The 19,846-nt window shown below is 36.6% G+C and overlaps 1 protein-coding gene across 2 annotated transcripts in view; it reads left to right on the top strand.

Moving 5' to 3' along the window:
• MDAR6 (monodehydroascorbate reductase 6) overlaps positions 1-16,715 on the top strand; it is an 83,520-nt gene extending 66,805 nt beyond the window's left edge. Inside the window, exons 12-17 of one of the 2 annotated variants that reach the window (XM_089999174.1) lie at positions 3,518-3,589; positions 3,667-3,761; positions 3,868-3,956; positions 4,068-4,130; positions 4,212-4,252; positions 16,263-16,715. In XM_089999174.1, coding sequence (XP_089855300.1) covers positions 3,518-3,589; positions 3,667-3,761; positions 3,868-3,956; positions 4,068-4,130; positions 4,212-4,252; positions 16,263-16,391 — 489 coding nt within the window. In that variant the 3' untranslated portion in view covers positions 16,392-16,715. The remainder of the gene's footprint in view (positions 1-3,517; positions 3,590-3,666; positions 3,762-3,867; positions 3,957-4,067; positions 4,131-4,211; positions 4,253-16,262) is intronic. The other variant, XM_089999175.1, reaches the window with a different exon arrangement.
• Positions 16,716-19,846: the final 3,131 nt, after the last annotated feature.

Raw genomic sequence — 19,846 nt, 5'->3', positions numbered from 1 at the left:
AATGAACACACATTCAAGAACTTTAGGTGATAATTTATCTTGTCCTTGAACAAGCACAAAGCATTTACATCCAAAGATCCTTAGTTTATTAAAATCTGAAGTAATTTTAAATAATTTTTCAAAAGGTGATACATTTTTTAAAGAAGAAGAGGGCATACGATTGATAAGATATGTTGCAGCAAGAAGAGCTTCGGCTCAAAAGTTTTTAGGAACATTTTTAGAGACAAGAAGTGTTCTTGTAGTTTCAATTAAATGTCTATGTTTCCTTTCCGTAAGACCATTTTGTTGCGGAGTTTTAGGACAAAATTGTTGGTGCAAAATTCTATTTATTTTGAAATAATTTTGAAAATCTTTAAACATTTATTTAGCTCCAGAATCGGATCTAAATATAGCTATATTGTTTTGAAATTGATTTTGAGTAAGAACATAAAATTCTTTAAAATTAGTGAAGACATCAAATTTGTTTTTAATAATGTATACCCATGTATATCTAGTAAAGTCATCAATAAAAGTAACATAGTAGGAATATCCCCCTTTGGACATAACGGGTGCCGGCCCCTATACATCAGAATGCACAAGTTCAAAAGGTCTTTTTGATACAAAATTACTATGTGAATACGGAAGCGAATGAATTTTTCCAAGAATACAATCATTGCATGTAAATGTATTTGTATTACAATTTTTTTTTTAAAAAGGAAAGAGATAAAACTTGGAAATACTAGGATGTCCAAGCCTCTTATGCCAAGTCTCAATATCTTTGGATTGAACATGATTACAAAATGATTTGGATGAAAAGGACAAAAAATCCATATAATAAAGATCCCCTCTTCTATGGCCTTGCCCAATCCGCTTCCCGGATCGGAGATCCTGCACATAGCAATGGGTAAGTGAAAAGTGACATCATATTCAAAATCGGTAATTTGAGAAACGAAAAAAAGATTTAAATTAAGTTTTGGAATAATTCGGATTTTGGGAACAAAAAAATCTTTGTTTTGGTGATAAGTTTTCTCAAGGTTTCCAATGCCTTCAACATCCAAGGATGTTCCATCGGCAGTGGAAACATATGATTTGAATTTATTGAGACTTGGTTTTGATAAAAGTGATGCTTTTGGAGTCATATGAAAGGAGACACCCGAGTCAAGAATCCAAGAGGTCATACCTAAAAAAGAGGAGATGGCGACACCGAAAGTGGAGGGTGAGGATGATGATGTAGAGGAATTCATCTTTATAAATTGTTGAAGAGTTTCAGTAAGATGAGCGACGGACTCCTTTATGTCTCTATCCTTCTTTGAATCTTCATTTGTGTTTGGAGGAATTTCACCAACGAAATCCACCTTCTTCTTGAATTTGGGGCAATCTGGACGAATATGGCCCGATTCATTATAATTATGACAAATAATTTTTCTTCCTCCGTCACCATTACTCTTTCAAAAATGGGGTGGTTTATATGATCTTACATTGTTGCCGCGTCTAGACACGACATGAACTTCATCAACATCTCTTTTTAAGGCCAAACGAGTTTCTTCTTGACATAAGTCGGCCAAAATGTCACTTAGAGGAGTAGAAGCCCTATGAAGAAGGGATCCTCTAAGTTGCTCAAATTCGGGACGAAGTCCATAAATAAATTGGAAAAACCTCTCTTTTTCCATTTGCTCTTGCCTCATGGCAATAGCACTACCTTCCCATTGAGGTTCAAGAAGAACAAATTCATCCCATAAAGAAGATATGGCACTATAATAGTCCCTAATACTCATATCACCTTGCTTGGTAGCTCTTACCTTTTCTTGTAGAAAGAAATGCCTAGCAAGGTCTCTTTGAGTGTACATGCCTTTCATAAAGAACTAAGCGTCATTAGCCTTTTTAAACTTTGCAAGATTTGCACAAATATTTAATTCGATATTATTCATGAACCATCCTAGAATTTTAGCATGCTCACATTCCCAATCTTCCATTTTTGAAGAGAAGTCAAGAATAACCTTCTCTTTTTCCTCTTCGTTTAATGATCTTTCCTCATTTCCTTCAAACTTAGTTTAACTTCAATTGTGGTTCCGGAATGATTCCACACACATAACTCCAAAGTTTTTTACCTTTGAGGTTATTTTTCATAGCGGCCGCCCACATTCGGTAATTGGTCCCATTCAATTTGAATGAGAGGTTGATTTTTGCATCATTGTTGGTCATTTATAGAAAAAGAGTTTGAAACAAGAAAGATGAGTGATATTACTTGTCAAGAGAAGATCCGATGAAGCTTTCTCAACCAAGGCTCTGATACCATGTAATGAAGTGCCAAATGAGTGAGGCGATATCTCCAAGAGCAAGCACACACATACACAAGAAGCCACTAATGGGCAAGATTGCAATAAATCACAAAAGTAGTAAAACACACAAAATAAAGTGAACAATATATTTCACTCACATAAGACTTCACAAGAAGCTTAAAGAATACATGGGGCCAAGCCCCTTATTTATACACACTAAGGGACCCAAGGAGGGGCTCCCATAGAGTCGTTGGAGCCCCTCCAACGGTCATATTTATGACCGTTGGATGGGTCCAACGACTCTTTGTGGACCCCTCACAACCAATGAAGAAAGAAAAGAAGCTAAAAAGAAAAGAGAAAAAGAGCATATCTTTTAGGATATGCGTGTACAATGTGAAAAGACTAATTTTCCCCTATTGGGTATTACAAAAGAAATATATATATTTATATATGTAGATAGACACATAGACATATATATGTAATATATATATAGATATGTGTATATGTCATAATCTCTCTCTCTCTCTCTCTCTCTCTCTATATATATATATATATATATATATATGTGTGTGTGTGTGTGTGTGTGTGTGTGTGTGTGTGTGTGTGTGTATAACATATTTTAACAACTTTCTGCATCTTGACAATAAAGGTTGGTTGCTTTGGAGTCATATATGATGTTTCTGATGGTAGGAGATAAGAAATAGTTCACAAGGTTGTTCAGTGTATATTTATTTCATAATTATTAACATAAAAAGCAATTGGCATTTTATGTCCACACTTCTTTATCTATTGTGGAGTATTATTTTAAGTGTGCATACTTTGTCTCATTCCAAATATGGTATTTTAAGCATCCAAATCCCTCTAATATCTGTGAAGTTAATTGTGTATACTTCTGCTTATGAATTGTGTGATTCCTTCACTTCTGTTGTGTCTGGCATGCTGGTACTTTGATGCTGCCATTTAGATGAATCCTTTCAGACTAATTTATTGGTATAAATCTCAAGAATAGCTCTATGGAAGTGTTATACATAGTGACATAATGTTCCATGGAATGTCCAGATTATCCATATTATCGTATGACCAAATGAGAATGTCTCTTTTTCGATGATGATCAAATGAGAAAATGTCATATGTATCTTTCGTATAACTTGAGTGTTGAAATCTTACTGACATAGAACTACATACTTCATATTTGTTACACTGAAAACATTATAAAATTTCATCCGAGTTTAGATTGATTCAGAGGTTAATTTCATCAGGTTGATAGTCTTTTCCGAACAAGCTTACCTGGTATTTTTGCTATTGGTGATGTAGCAGCATTCCCATTGAAGGTACACATCCCAGTTAAAAAGTTATCTTTTATGAACAAACCACCAAAATAAAATTTTCATGAGCTTTTTCTCAACAGATTTATGATCGTATTGCACGAGTTGAACATGTTGATCATGCTCGTAAGTCTGCTGTACACTGTGTTAAATCAATACTGAGCATACATAATCATCCGTGAGTATTGCACATTAATTTCTCACTTAGTGTTCTTAAGCTGGCCACTCAGGTGGCTATATGGACAATATTTTCTACTAATGAATAAATCGTATGTAATCTCCAGATATGATTACTTGCCTTACTTCTATTCAAGAGTTTTTGAATATGAAGGGAGTTCAAGAAAAGTCTGGTGGCAGTTCTTTGGAGATAAAGGTATCTATCCATGCCTTAGGTTTTTATTTTGTTTCAGATAATATTGTATATATTTCTCAATTGCCTTTCTCGGTGATTGTTGAACCTTTTCCCCCATTTTTTTGTGCTTAGTTGGTGAAACAGTGGAAATTGGAAGCTTTGATCCTAAAATAGCCACTTTCTGGCTTGACTCTGGTGTGTAAATCTTCTTTGACCTTTATGATTCAATATTGTAATCTGATTGCAAATTGGTTTTGTCTCCATAATCTGCCACAGGAAGATTGAAGGGAATTTTCCTTGAAAGTGGAAGTCCTGAGGTATTTAACTTTACAACCTTCACACTGGTGAACTTAATATTTGCTCTGATCCAGAATAATTTGTTAATAATTTAGTATTCTTGACTAAAAATCTTGCAAATTGGATCATTTTCCTTTAGAGAATGTGATCAACAACTTTCCATTAACTTTAAGATAATGATTTTGATGTTCCTTCTCAAGTTTGCTGTTTGGTATGCTATGTCACATGGGTGCGGGTGCGACACGGGTGCGGCGCAATTTCAAAAATTTTGGACACTGGGACTCGGCTTTATATATATATATTTTAAAATATATATAATTATATATGTAATAATAAATTAATAAGATAGCACTGGGAATGATCAAAGTTGTTAAAATGTATCTCCTAAATTCGTTGATGTAAATATAAATATATATACTTATATACATAGAGATACATATACATATAAATATTTATATGTATATGTATCTCTATTTATATAAATATATAAATATATATATTTATATATTTTTCTTTTTTGATTACTCGATAAGGGTATAATTGTAATTTCACCTCTTGCGCATATTCCATTTGGAATATGTTGTATCTTTTTTTTTTCTTTTTTCTTTTTTGTATCTTTTTTATTTTTTATTCTTTTTTCTTTTTTCAAAAAAGGTGCATTGGGGGTCCCCCCAATAGAGTCGTTGGGGGCTCCCCAACGACTCCTTTGGGAGCCCCCTTGCACCTCCTCCTTCTTGAATTTAATAAGTGGTGGATCTTTCTTCTCAAATATTTTAGAAGAATCTTGTGCAAAGTTGGTGTTGAAAATATTGTGTTGGTATGCTTTTTCCTCTACCTCTTTACTCTCTAATGGGCGAAAAAGAGTCCCATTTTGCTCTTGGTTTCAAATTAAATGGGTCCAACTATCATGTTTGGGCCGGAAATATGGAGGCTCATATAAAAGGGAAGGGCCTATGGTGATATGTACTTGGCACAAGTCCGGAACCCGAACCCAAGATTATCATGGTAAATGGAAGTGAAATCAAGATTCTTGAGGGAGAAGAAAGAACCAAAGCCCTTGAAGAATACTCCAAGAAACACGATGAATGGGAAATGAAGAATTTCAAGATTCTTTCATGGTTTTTCTCATCCGTGAAAACCAAGATTAATGCCAACATTATTAAATTCAAAAAGGCATCGGAAGCTTGGCATTATCTTGAAAAAATGTACACATCAAGGGATCTCTCTCATAAGTATTACCTTCAAAAGAAGGCTATCTCCTTTACTCAAGGTGAAATGACGATTAGGGAATACTTTGCCGATCTTTCCTCTATTTGGGATGAGCTTGCAATGCTTGAACCAAAATGGAGTGGAGAGGCAATTGAGCTCCGTCACAAGCAACTTGAAGAAGATCGGTTCTTCAACTTTTTGAATGGGCTAAGGCCCAAATTTGAGCAAATAAGGTCATCTCTTCTCTCCTCCTTTTCTCCCCATTCTCTTGAAGATGTTCTCACCAAATTAAGTGGTGAAGAGACTCGTATGAATTTATGTAAACAAGGACCAAATGTTCTTGCGGTTCCTTGTAGTATTGAAGAAAATAGTGAGGTTAATGCCGTATCAAGACCCGGAAACAATGTAAGAACCTATCGTCCCCCTCACTTTAAATTTCAAAATCAAGGAGAAAATGGTGGACAAAGAGGGAAAAGGGACTATAGCAAAACTATTTGTCATTTTTGTAAAGAACCGAGGCATATCAAACCCGTTTGTCCCAAATGGAAGAAGCTCCTAGCCATGGCTACCACTGGTGTACCACAGAAAGAGGAGGCATCTTCAAGTGGGACCCTCTCTATAAATCAAATTGTGGAAGCTCTCCAACATCTCCTCAAGGGATCTACCTCCGGTGCGGCCGTATCCACTTCTTCTTCTCCAGGTAAAATCTCTTGGCTTTTGGACTCTGGTGTATCCTTTCATATGTCCCCAAACATTTTTTCACTCTGCGATTACTCAAAAATTCCCCATCTTTTGTCTCCACTGCGGATGGAACCTCTCTTGAAATTAAAGGAATAGGTAATTTTGAAACTCAAGAGTTTTTTATTCCAAAAATCAGATTTATACCTAAACTAAACTTAAATCTCCTCTTTGTGTCTCAACTCACGGACCATGGCTGCGATATTAAATTCTCTTGTGATAAATGTTTAATACAGGATCGCCAGTCCGGGAAATTGATTGAGGAAGGCTTTAGAAGATGAGATTTATATTATATGGAATCTCTTCAAGTTCCAAAAGTTTTGTGTAATGTTGCCCGACATAAAGATATAAATGTATGACACAAAAGACTTGGTCATCCTAATATCACCAAGTTATCATATTTACATTTTGCAAAAGACCTATGTAAAAGCTCTTTTTCTTGTAATGACTGTATTCTTAGAAAAATGCGAAGTTTACCTTTTGAGCAAAGAACTATATTCTATTCTAAAACTTTCAAAATTGTTCATTCGGATGTTTGGGGACTTGCACCTGTTGTTTCAAAAGGAGACTTTTCCTATTACATAATATTTGTGGATGATTTCTCCAGATATTCGTGGATATATTTTCTTAAGTTTAAACATGAAGTGTTTTCATGTTTTAAAAATTTTCATTCAATGATTAAGAACCAATTCAGCAGTAACATAAAGATTTTTAGAAGTGACTCTGGAGGAGAATATCTCTCTAATCAATTTAAGGTATATCTCGAGGATCATGGTATTATTCACCAAAGGTCTTGTCCTAAAACACCTCAACAGAATGGGTTGTCTGAAAGAAAACATAGACACATTATCGAGACCACTAGGACTCTCCTTATATCTCAAAATATTCTTAAATTTTTTTGGGCTGAAGCAGCTCTTGCTTCTGTTTATTTGATAAATTGCTTACCATCTAGGTTATTAGGTAAAATATCTCCCTTTGAGGTATTACATAAGCTCGAACCTGATTATAATAGGTTAAGAGTCTTTGGATGTAAGTGTTTCATACTTACGGATAAGAATGACAAGCTTTCTCCCAAGGCTATTCTTTGTGCTTTTCTTGGTTATTCTGAAACTCAAAAAGGTTTTCGTTGTTACGACCTTCGAGATAATAAGCTATATGTCTCTAGAAATGTAACTTTTTTAGAAAATAAGAGTGGTTTTGAAAAAAATGTTTCTCAACAAGAAAATTTTGATTACTCCTTATTCGACTTATTGTCTAGTAATGATGACATATCTAGTGATGATGATGTATCATTAAACCATGATGAGGAAAATGATGAAGATATTGGTGAACATAATTCACTCAATGATCCAGAAAGTAGAGTTCCAAGTGAGCCTATAACCTACTCTCGTAGAAACCAAGACACCTTTAGAAGTGCTATTGATCAATATAGTGAGCTTTCCACCCCTCTTGACCATAGAAGATTTGAAAGGAATAGAAGACCTCCAACTCGTTTTGTCTCTTTTGATTCTTTTTCACCCCGATATAGGGCTTGTCTAAGTGCCATTCACTCTTATTTTGAACCAAGAAATTTTGAAGAAGCTAAAAAATGTATAGAATGGCAAGAAGCCATGCAAAGTGAACTTGATGCTCTTAAAAGGGCAGAAACTTGGGATTTCCAAATTCTACCTATAGGAAAGAAAACTATAGGCTGTCGATGGGTCTTTAAAGTTAAAACTAAGAGCAACGGTTCTCTAGAAAGGTATAAAGCTCGCTTAGTTGCTAAAGGGTATGGGCAAGAGTATGAAATTGATTACGAAGAAACCTTTGCCCCTGTAGCTCGAATGGTTACGGTTAGGTGTCTTATTACTATTGCATCTATTAAAAATTGGAACATTTTTCAAATGGATATTAAAAATGCCTTCTTAAATGGTGATCTCAATGAAGAAGTATATATGGATGCCCCACCAAGCATGATAATTCCTAAAGATAAAGTTCTTCGTCTTCGAAAGACTCTCTATGGTTTAAAGCAGGCTCCCAAAGCCTGGTATGATAGGTTTACCAGTGTAATGCTGGAAAATGGTTTTTCCTCATGCTATACTGACACTGCTTTGTTTACTAGAAAATCTAATGCAGGGATTGTAATTTTGTTGCTCTACGTTGATGATATGTTAATTACAGGAGATGATGTTCAAGGAGTCAAGGGTATTAAGTCTGTCTTGACTTCAAAATTTGAGATGTCAGACTTAGGTTTTCTGACATATTTTCTTGGAATTGAGGTTGCCTATTCGCAACGTGGTTATTTTCTATCTCAGTCTAAACTTGCCTGCGAGATTATTGACAGGTCAGGTATTTCTGATGACAAAGTATGTGAAACTCTTGAAGTTGTGGGAGCAAAAATGAAGATTGACGACAGTGTTCCTCTAACTGATCCTACTCCTTACAGGCAGTTGGTAGGTTCTTTAATGTATCTTAGCATTACTCGACCCGATTTGTCACATGCTATACACATCGCCAGCCAGTTTCAGCACGCTCCTACAACCGTTCATATGAGTGTTGTGCTTCGCATCATCAGATACTTAAAGGGAACCGTGACTAAGGGAGTATTCCTATCTTCTTCTTCTGAATTAAAATTGCTTGCTTATACTGACTCAGATTGGGGAGGTGACCCTAGTAACCGTCACTCCACCACTGGTTTCTGTGTTTTCTTAGGTGAGTCTTTGATCTCATGGCGATGTAAAAAACAACAGAAGGTCTCCCTGTCATCCACTGAAGCCGAATATAGAGCCATGGCATCTACCACCATGGAAATTGTATGCATTCGACACCTTTTGGAAGATATGAGAGTATTTATCAAAGAACCAACAAAGTTGTGCTGTGACAACAAAAGTGCAATTTATATTGCCAAGAATCACACCTTTCACGAGCGAACAAAGCATATAGAGATGGATTGTCATTATGTCAGAGAAGAATACTTGAAGAAGGTCATTGATCTACCATACGTAACGTTTGAGTATCAGCTTGCCGACTTCTTCACCAAAGCTCTATGTTTGCCCAGATTTCATTTCCTCCTTGGCAAGCTTGCGGTTATCACACCATAAGTTTGAGGGGGGGTGTTAAAATGTATCTCCTAAATTCGTTGATGGAAATATAAATATATATACTTATATACATAGAAATACATATACATATAAATATTTATATGTATATGTATCTCTATTTATATAAATATATATATTTATATAATTTTCTTTTTTGATTACCCGATAAGGGTATAATTGTAATTTCACCTCTTGCGCATATTCCATTTGGAATATGTTGTATCTTTTTTTTTTTCTTTTTTGTATCTTTTTTCTTTTTTCAAAAAAGGTGCATTGGGGGTCCCCCAATAGAGTCATTGGGGGCCCCCAATGGTCACAAATGTGACCGTTGGGGGCTCCCCAACGACTCCTTTGGGAGCCCCCTTGCACCTCCTCCTTCTTGTATAAATAGGGGTGTTCCCCTCTTGTTTTCCCTAAGCTTGAGAGTCTTAAGCATTTGGTTCTTTCTATAAAATACATGCCATTGTGCATGCTTATTATTTTTACGCTTTTGCGTACTTTGTTCAAGTGTTGTGAGAGTGCCTTCGTGCACATCTTTTCTATATTATTTGTGCTCGTATGCGTATTGTCTTTTCATAGACAATTTTACAAAAGTAATAAGATAACACATTCTGTGACTGACTGTGCACACAGTTTGTGACCGTGCACACAGTCTGGCTATATATATATATATATATATATATATATATATTTTGAAAAAAACATATAAAAAATTATTTTTTTTTAGTTTTTTGTCCTAAAAAATGGACGAATATAGACTCGATCAAAGTTGACCGAGTCTATAAAGTGGACGGACTCGGCCCAGGTGCATTGACCAAGTCCGACACCTGTTGACCAAGTCTGCCCCGTGTCCGAAGCCGCACCCGTGTCCGCACCCATGTCGGGGCGTGTCGACGCGGGTGCGTCGACCCCCTAGCCTAGTCCGTGTGACATAGTTGGTATGACAATAATGAGTGTTATACTTTGTTAATTTATGCTAAACATTGTTAAGTTGTAACATATATATATACTATTGTAATAGGTAATACCCATTAAGGGTATTTTAGTCTTTTCTCTGATATGTAATAGGTTGTGCTCATTAGGGGCACATATGTTAATGTATATTTTTTATTTTCTTCATTTTTCTTTTTTGTATTTTACATATTGTTGGGCATTATTGTAAAAGCCCAAATATAGTCGTTGAGAGCTACCAATGGCTATATATATAGCCATTGGGATGCTCCTAAGGGCTCTCTAGGGTCTCCTTTGTGTATATATTAGGGGTGCCTCCCCTTGGAGGGTTTATGCTTTTCTCAAGCACCCTCTCAATAATATTGATTATTTTTTACTTGTGTTTGAGCCCGTAAGTGGCTTATTTGTATGTGTTTTGTATTGACTCGTTAGCTGTCATTGTGTTCTTGTAAGTCCACAAGAGACATCTACTAGTGTCTTTTGTCTTTCATTACATGGTATCAAAGCTTTGGAGCTCTTTGATTGTAATTTGTAATTAAATACCGCGTGGTGGACCATGAGACCGGGGAGCATTGGATAATTGTTTCGGGAAATATGCCATCATTTCGACTTCCTCTATTGTCATCTTCTTCTTCCTCTCTTCTTCTTTTCTTTCTCTCTTCTTTTCTCTTTGCTTCCATGGCCGACAAAGAGGTTGTGATCGTTCCCATCAAATTCGATGGGACCACTCTATGAAGAGAATGTGGGCTACCGCGGTGAAGAGAATTTTGTTAGGGAAAAAATTATGGCACTTGGTTGATGGTTTCACTCTGGAACTTCAACCTATTCTTACTATGGTTGTTGTGGGAGAAGATGGTGTATCTAAAGAGGAAAGGAAAAGAGAGAGAAAGCCCTCTTGGAATAGAAAAATACTATAAGGAATGGGAAGTATGCCATGCTAAGGTACTTTCTCTCTTTATTGGTTGCATGTGCGAGGAGCCATGCAAAAATATCTTGGAATTTGAAATAGCGGATGAGGCTTAGACTTCTATCAAGCAAACATATACTCTAAAAGATGTCACTCACAAATGGAAAATTCGTAACAAAATCCATAAGTGTACGCAAGACAGAAGTGTGTGAGAATATTATGGATCTCTAAAGAGACTTTGGGACCAAATGGTTAAATTTGAGCCCATTTAGGATACACCTAATGATGCTCATCTAAGGAGAAACAAATTTTGGAAGACCAATTTTTTCAATTTATGCAAGGCCTTAGATATGAATTCGAAAATGTGAGGATCACCATTACTCATCATGAGAAGGATGAGCCTTCACCTCTTCATGAAGTATTGGCCGAAGTGTGTATGGAGGAAACTAGGTTAAAGACCACGTCTGAGCCTAGAAACCCAAAGACAATGTATTAGCCGTACGAAGACCCGGAGCCAAAGCCTTAATCAAATTTAAGAAAGAGATAAGCAATGAACGATCTACATTCACCATTACAAGGGGATAAGAATGAGACCAATGGGGATTCAAAATCTATTGGAAACATGTCCTTGTTCCAACTAATGAATGCTTTACAACCGCTTCTCAAAGGTTCATCCTCCTCTATCTCGGGTGTTGCAGTCTCCTCTTTTTGTCCTCCAGGTAAGATTTCTTGGCTTTTGGACTCCAGTGTTTCATTTCACATGACCCTCAATATTTCTTTACTCTTCAAATGCAGAAATAATTAAAGTCGAACTAATGTTTTTACTGCGGATGGTTCTTTTCATATCGAAAGGATTAATAATTTAAAAAATTCTTCAAAATTTTCTATACCCAAAATTAGATTTGTTCCTAAACTTAATTTAAATCTTCTTTCCATTTCTCAAATAGCCGATCAATGGTTGTAAAATCTCATTTTCATCGAACCAATGTTTGGTGCAAGATCTCGAGTCCGAGATACAGATTGGGGAAGGCCATAAAGAAGATCTTTACTACATGGATCGGTTGATAATGCTTCAAAATACTTTTTGTTATAATGTACAAGATTTGGATATGTTTTTGTAGCATCAAAGGCTAAGTCATCCTAGCATATCAAAATTATCCAATGTACCACTTTTGAGAAAATTTTGATTGCATTCTTGGTAAACTGAAGGCCATTCCCTTTGAAGAAAGAACTTTTTTTGCTTCCAAACCACTTAAATTAATATATTCGGATGTATGAGACTCACACCAATTGTATCTAAGGATGGTTATGCAATATCTTTAAGAAAATACATTCTCTTAAGGTAGTCCCATGCCTTGACTAGAGCGTTTCTCTATATCGACACTACTAATGAGCCAAGACATAATTTTGGCATTCCCCATTCTCTATTCTTTCTATTTTTTCTAATAGGTGACTATAGTATTGATCTTTTCAACCTTCGTAAGCGGTACTTCTTTTTCACCTTCTATCTTAGTAATAATTAGTTTGCATTCCGGATTGAACCCATCAACTAATCCCCACAACCCTTTTCTCCACATGAGGTGCTTCATGATTGAAGCCCGTGTTACATAATTTGTGTCATTGAGCTTGATGGGTTTTATGGTGACATTTTCATTGTCATCCATTTGTACAAGGGCTAAAGAGAATAGAAAAAAGTTAGAGAGAGAAAAAGAAGAGAGAGAGAAAGAAAAGAGAAAAACAAAGAGAAGATCACGAGTGCTCCACCACCAAGCAAGTACCACAATAAACTAGCACGGACACTCCACAAAGTGAGCACCACCAATCCTTTTCTTGAAACACAATCACGTTCTCACAAGTACTTGAATATATTTGCAGAAAGAGGCTTCAACTGTTTCAATTTTTGAGTAGCATGCTTCCCAATGCACCGAAAGCACCAAAAATAAAATCAGTTTGATCACCAAGCTCTGATACCATGTAAGAAAATGAGTTCTTCCAAAAGATGTTTGCCAAATCATCTAAAGTGGTCACGAGCCCACAAAACCCACCGAAGGTGGCTAACACAAGACTTAAAAAGTAATATTTTATTGATAATGAATCATCTATGTCACATGGGTGCGGGTGCGGGTGCGGCGATGAGGCACTTTAAAAAAACTTGGGTGCGAGGGTGCGGGAGGTTATATATATATATATAGTTTTTAAGTTTTAACAGTTAACAACAATAACACTAATGAAATAAAAAACAGTTATCATAATATCATCAAATCAATTCATCATCATGAATGCAATAAATCAAATTAATAATCTACAATTTTATTCTATATCATAAAAACTAACACCACAATTAAATCAACCTAACTATTTTATAGAAACAATCAAATAAGTAAAGCAGAAAAGAAGTAAATTATACAGTATACTAATAAAAGAAGCAAACAATGCATAATTACATATCAAAAGTATATCGTACACAATGTATATGACGATGAGGTAATGAATCCTAATCATTTTCTGCTTTATCATCAATTGCATTATAAAAAGGAAGACTGAGCTCAGATAAATTCATGTTTATAATGTTGAAATCATGCTCTCCCTCTAAGTCACACTCTTTTGGGTTTACATCCCAAAATTTGGATGATCCTTATCTGCATTACAAACTCAATTTGAAAATGTTAAATACAAGTATATTTAAATGAAAAAACTAAGAAATAGTCAAATAACTAAGAGAGCAATTAGTACCTGTATTTATCATTGGTTCGCGAAAGTAGTCGAAGATTAGAATGAACATATACTAAATCCTCTGCACGCTTGCTGGTGAGTTTGTTTCGCTTTATGTTGTGGATTTGAGAATATGTGCTCCAATTTCTTTCACAACAGGATGAACTAGCAGGATGAGATAGCAATATCAATGCAAGACATTGGAGAATAGGTGTTTTTTATCTAAATATTAACCACCATGTGATAGTATCTATATTCTCCTCCTCTCTTACTAGTAATGCCTGTCCATATAATCTCGAAGATGCAAATTTTTCAAACTCTTGTGTGACTTAATTTAGAATATGTGATTCTGGATAAAGTCTTGTTATACACATATTTCTATGCCTTTATAGTTTTGGGTCTAAATTTGGAGGGACACAACCAATACCAACTTTCTACCATACAATAGTAGACTAGTAGTAGTACTGTACGTATAAATAAATACCGAAAGGTAGGAGAAAAATATATAACAATAACATTAATGCAACTTGATCTATCTAAGTATTTAACTAATAATAAAATTTTAACAAATTTTAGGCAGTAGACTAGTATGTTACTAAAATTTTAACTAGTAACAATGACAAATTTTAAAAATATCTAAGTATTTAACAATAACAATAGTAGACTAGTAGTAAGTTGGTAATAAAAATATGAGCATTCAACCAAATTTTAAGTAACAAAATCAGTAATAACAATTAAATTACCCAACATCAAGTCATCAACAAATAATACACATTATAAGCAACCATATGTCACAGGGAAAACTCAATTCGGCTTGGCTGGGCTTGTGAAAACTCAGTTCTGGCTTAGTTGGGCTTATGAAAACTCAGTTCGGCTCATTAATTGGGTTCAGTGAGCTGAGTCAACCGGCATGTTTTGCAAAATGGTTGCTTAAGGTAACAAAATATTTTTTGACGGACCCCCGTACTGGCCATATCATTAGGATTCGAACCTCAACGGTGTTTAGTCGAGATTGAGAGAGAGAGATGTACACAGTAAGGGGAAAGAGATTGAGTTGAGAGAGAGAGGCACACAGTACCAGATGAAAAATGAGAATATAGAGAGAGAAGTAGCTGAAAGATTGAGAGACGAGTGGAGAGAGAGATTAAGAGAGAGATTGAAGGCGAGAATGAGAGAGAGAATGCGTACCTTGGAGATGGAGAGGAGGCGTCGCCGGCGTCGGGAGACAAGTGTAGACTTGCAGCGTCGGGGTCGGGAGACAGAGGAGAGGGCAAAAATGTTTTGCCCTAATCCTCCTCAACCCATTTCATCGGGCTCTTTTTTTTTTAAAGTTCAAAATTTGAACATATATGACCCTGGGTGTGTTGACCGCACCCGCACGCGCACCCACGTCGCATCGCGTCGCGTCGACGAGGGTGCGGCACCTGGTTGGCCGAATCCCTATGACATAGTGAACCATGCAAGACGCATAGTTTATGAGTGGGTTTCACCCTTATTTACACACAGCAAAAGGGGTCTCCAAAGAGACTATGGGAGAGCCCCAACGACTCTAAATAGAGTCGTTGAGCCTCCCCAACGTCTCTCTAGTTTGACTAGTCAACAAAGTTGACTAGTTCAGTTTGAACAAAAAAAATAAAAAAAGTAAAAAGTAAACTAATCCTATATATATATGTATATATTTACATTTTTAGCACCACTAAACTGCTATCTCTGTTTATATTTAACTCAAGTTATTATTCCCTGATGAGCTCTTTCATCAGAATTCGTAATTTTGCAGTCCGTCGACAAATGTCGCAAATTGTTATGTTACATCAGAGATTTCATAACATGTTCTCTTTTAGTATGTGGACATTGTGATGCCAAAAATTTCTCAAATCTGGATTAGCGTGTTAATGCTATTTCAAATACTAAAACCGTTAATTTGATAATGAACCATGCAGGAAGCTTAGTTTATGAGTGGGTTTCACCCTTATTTACACACAGCAAAAGGGGTCTCCAAAGAGACGTTGGGAGAGCCCCAACGACTCTAAATAGAGTCGTTGAGCCTCCCCAACGTCTCTCTAGTTTGACTAGTCAACAAAGTTGACTAGTTCAGTTTGAACAAAAAAAATAAAAAAAGTAAAAAGTAAACTAATCCTATATATATATGTATATATTTACATTTTTAACACCACTAAACTGCTATCTCTGTTTATATTTAACTCGAGTTATTATTCCCTGATGAGCTCTTTCATCAGAATTCGTAATTTTGCACTCCGTGGACAAATGTTGCAAATTGTTATGTTACATCAGAGATTTCGTAACATGTTCTCTTTTTGTATGTGGACATTGTGATGCCAAAAATTTCTTAAATCTGGATTAGCGTGTTAATGCTCTTTCAAATTCTAAAACCGTTACATTTTCCTTTATCTACTTTTGAATGTTTTCCTCCAGGAGTTTGAGCTCCTTCCAAGGTTAGCTCGAAACCAACCAGTTGTCAGCAAATCAAAGCTTCAGAGTGCATCATCTGTAGAAGCTGCTTTGGACGTTGTTAGGATGGCCCTTGAGAATAAGGCTGCATAGTTCAATTTGAGATATGGCTCTTCCTACCCTGTAAATGGAGCAGCCTTAGACAGAATTTTGCATTTAGAAGGTCAATAAGTTGTCCTGTTGTGGTGGAGCCAGATTGGCATGTGGTGCAGCTGCTCCTAGGTTCCTAATCAGTGAATTGTGAGTTTTATGTCTTATGTTTGCCAATCTAAAAGAATAAAATACCATTTTCTGTAATTGTGAATCTTCTTTGTTTACTTGTCTGGATACCTGCACCCACTGTGTCAAATCTATAGAATCTTTTGTTTGAACTATGGTTTCCATTGCCCCTACACAATCTATAGAATTGTTAACTATTCTTATGAGTTCTTTCAATGCAAGAGGTGAAGGAGAAAAAAAGAAATTCTGTCCAGAAATAAATAGACCATCGATTATAGATTATATTTTTCGTCGTTCATAAATATCCCTTTGGTCTTCCGTAAGGGTGTGTTTTAAAATTTGTATTGCCTCGTGCGCATGCAACATACGTGCATACAAATAATTGTGCCAGAAAACTGTGGATTTATGTTGTTTTAGGTACTCAGATCCGAGGATCCAAGATCTGTTTGCATGGCCCGGTCAAACCTTGAGTGGTGTGTCCATGAATCTCAATGCCTATAAAATTTCAAATGAGACGAATACCTAAACCTCAGTACTGTAATATAAAGAAAAGGTCATCTACAACTGGCTTTTGTAGAACAGGGATCAGATAGATATCCGACATTTATAGGTTTAATACCTACGTTCAATGTATGTTAGGTCCAGATATATTCAGACGGAATATCATGTTGTCATTGGCATGGAGAAAAAAAATGGACAGTCCATTTACTGAAGCTGAGGAGGAAAGATTGTATATCATTTCATTGAGTTGTAAAACTATCATGTAAAGTAAGAGTGTGAGCCTATATATGGATGCATAACTCGATGAAATGATATTCAGATTTGCAGACATGATTTCAAGATCCAATGCAGCAGATTGGATAGCCTTTATCCTTTTCGAGCTGGCTTAGAGATACGATTGTAACTGATTCATTGGAATTCATTTTGGCGTCCTTACATTTCTCTGGCTGCTTTGGATCTTTGGTGTTGATTTCAACCATCTGGTATAACAGCCCCCCTCAAGCTCAAGGGGCCGGGTTAAATGTTGAGCTTGCTCGGGAGAAGCTGAAAGTTATTATTGCTGAGTGGTTTCGTTGGTATATCTGTTGTTTGCTCATTTGAAAAGATACGTTCCATGACCGGCTGATGCTTTGCAACTACATCTTTGGGGCATTGTCACACCAGATAGTTGGTGGGGAGTCTAGATACCAAGTTCAGTGAGGAGGTATTGCACCCAAGTTATTTCAGCGGCAGCAGCGATGTCGACAACAACATAATATTTGGCTTGGTTCTTTAAAAAAAACATAATATTCTGCTTCAGTATTGGAAGGAGCAACTACATGTTTGCAGGAGCTCCATAAGATAAGATTCCGACCAAGATAACCGGCAGATTCGGATGTGGATTTCCAACTGTCAAGGTACCTGGCCCAATCTGCATCTGAGTATCCATGAATATGGAATTTTGGTATGAGCTACAGTAGGAGTCCAAAGTGAAGTGCATGTTCGAAGTGTCTGGGTCATTTTTACTGCAGTGATCCAATTTAGGGCACTGTGTATATTAACAGTCCTTATTTACTGCATAGTATAAATCTGGTAGTGTAAGTGTAACGCCCCAAAATTTCAAACTTGCGAACCTTTCAGAAAACAGGCAAGAGACTAGGAAAAATCACTTTCCTTCAGAGTTTGTTTATGAAATCAACGGAAGACTATTTTTTTGTTAAATTCAGAAAGGCAAGTTAATAACTTTGGGCACGTTAGCTAAAAGAATCAAACTCACAAAATTCAGATATCCCAAGGAAAATCTGTTACAAAACCCAAAATGTCTAGGACGCGAGCTAAGAGCAAAAAGAAGAAGTCTTGAAGTCATCTTGCAATCGCGCTATCGCCCGGGGTGTACCTAATCATCACCTGTATCCATAGAATGAGTTAGTTTCATGAAAAACTAGTAGATGCACAAGAGAGACTACAGAAAACCGAATTAAGTACATTTAATTCAATATGCTAAGCAGTTTAAAACAGATATGCAATTAAACAGGTAAACCGTGCAAGCAGTAAGAAGTTCAAAGCAAGTAAGCAGTGCAAAAAGTAAGCAATTCAAAGCAAGTAAGCAGTGCAACTGACAAACGCAACATACGATTCAATTGATCGTAGGTTGTGAACCACCACGCAACTAGCTTGTTCTTGTTCCTTGAACGGGGTTTCTACATCTAATCCAGGTCATCGTTTATCGCTCTCACTACTTCTAACAAACGCTTTGTTCTGAACAACCTTTATCTATTCCCATTTCTCAAAGACTTACGCGGTCAACTGTCACCTGTTATGACTCACCTAAGACGTCATACTTCTCAAAAAAGCCCACCCTTCCATAGAAGGTCCAAGACACGATCACTATCTAAAATCGCTAATGATCTGATTCTCACATCTGAGTCCTCATTGTAATCATGCTAAAACAGAAAGCCAAAACTATAGATTTATACATGGCTATCTCAAACAAACTTAGAAGATCATCACAACTCACCATAACTTTTTATGGTAAGCAAAAACACAAGATCCACGTCGGAATGCTCAGTCTGGGAGATATACGACATGACAAGGAATTACCGCCCTAGTGGGTATACCAGGTCTTGGACCATACACTTCCTCACAGGAGTTCACTGTCTTAACGACTACCCGTTCGTGGACAGTGTACATCCTCACAGAGATTCTATCGCTCTAGCCGGATTACCCGATCTGGAAAATGTACAACCTCACAAGGAATTACCGCCCTAGATGGAATACCTGGTCTTGGACCATACACTTCCTCACAGGAGTTCACCGTCTATGCGGCTACCCGTTTGTGGATAGTGTACATCCTCACAGAGAATCTACCACTCTAGTCGGGTCACCTAGTCTTGATCATACATACCCTCACAGCGAAACCTTTAAGAAGTCGGTCCCCAACAAATGTCATATACAATGAAAACCATTGCAATACACGCATCAACACAAATGACCGCTCTTAGGGTCCATAACCACTATTACAATCAACAAGATCAACGTCGGATCACCTGGTCTGGAAAATGTATAACCTCACAAGAAATTCCGCCCTAGATGGTATACCTGGTCTTGGACCATACACTTTCTCACAGGAGTTCACCATCTTTGCGGCTACCTGTTCGTGGACAATGTACATCCTCATAGAGAATCTACCACTCTAGCCGGTTACCTGGTCTTGATTATACACTCCCTCGTAGATAATCCTATGGAGATCAGGTCCTCAACAGATACCACACTCAGTGATACATGCATCAATACAATCGACTGCTCTAAACAATTGACCGCTCTTGGGGTCAGTAGCTACAATATGGGCA

The sequence above is a fragment of the Nuphar pumila genome, chromosome 3 (assembly GCF_984573655.1).
Source record: "Nuphar pumila chromosome 3, dmNupPumi1.hap1.1, whole genome shotgun sequence".
Classification (NCBI taxonomy): domain Eukaryota; kingdom Viridiplantae; phylum Streptophyta; class Magnoliopsida; order Nymphaeales; family Nymphaeaceae; genus Nuphar; species Nuphar pumila.
The sequence above is the reverse complement of the archived record's forward strand: the minus strand, read 5'-3'. Positions and strand labels throughout refer to the sequence as shown.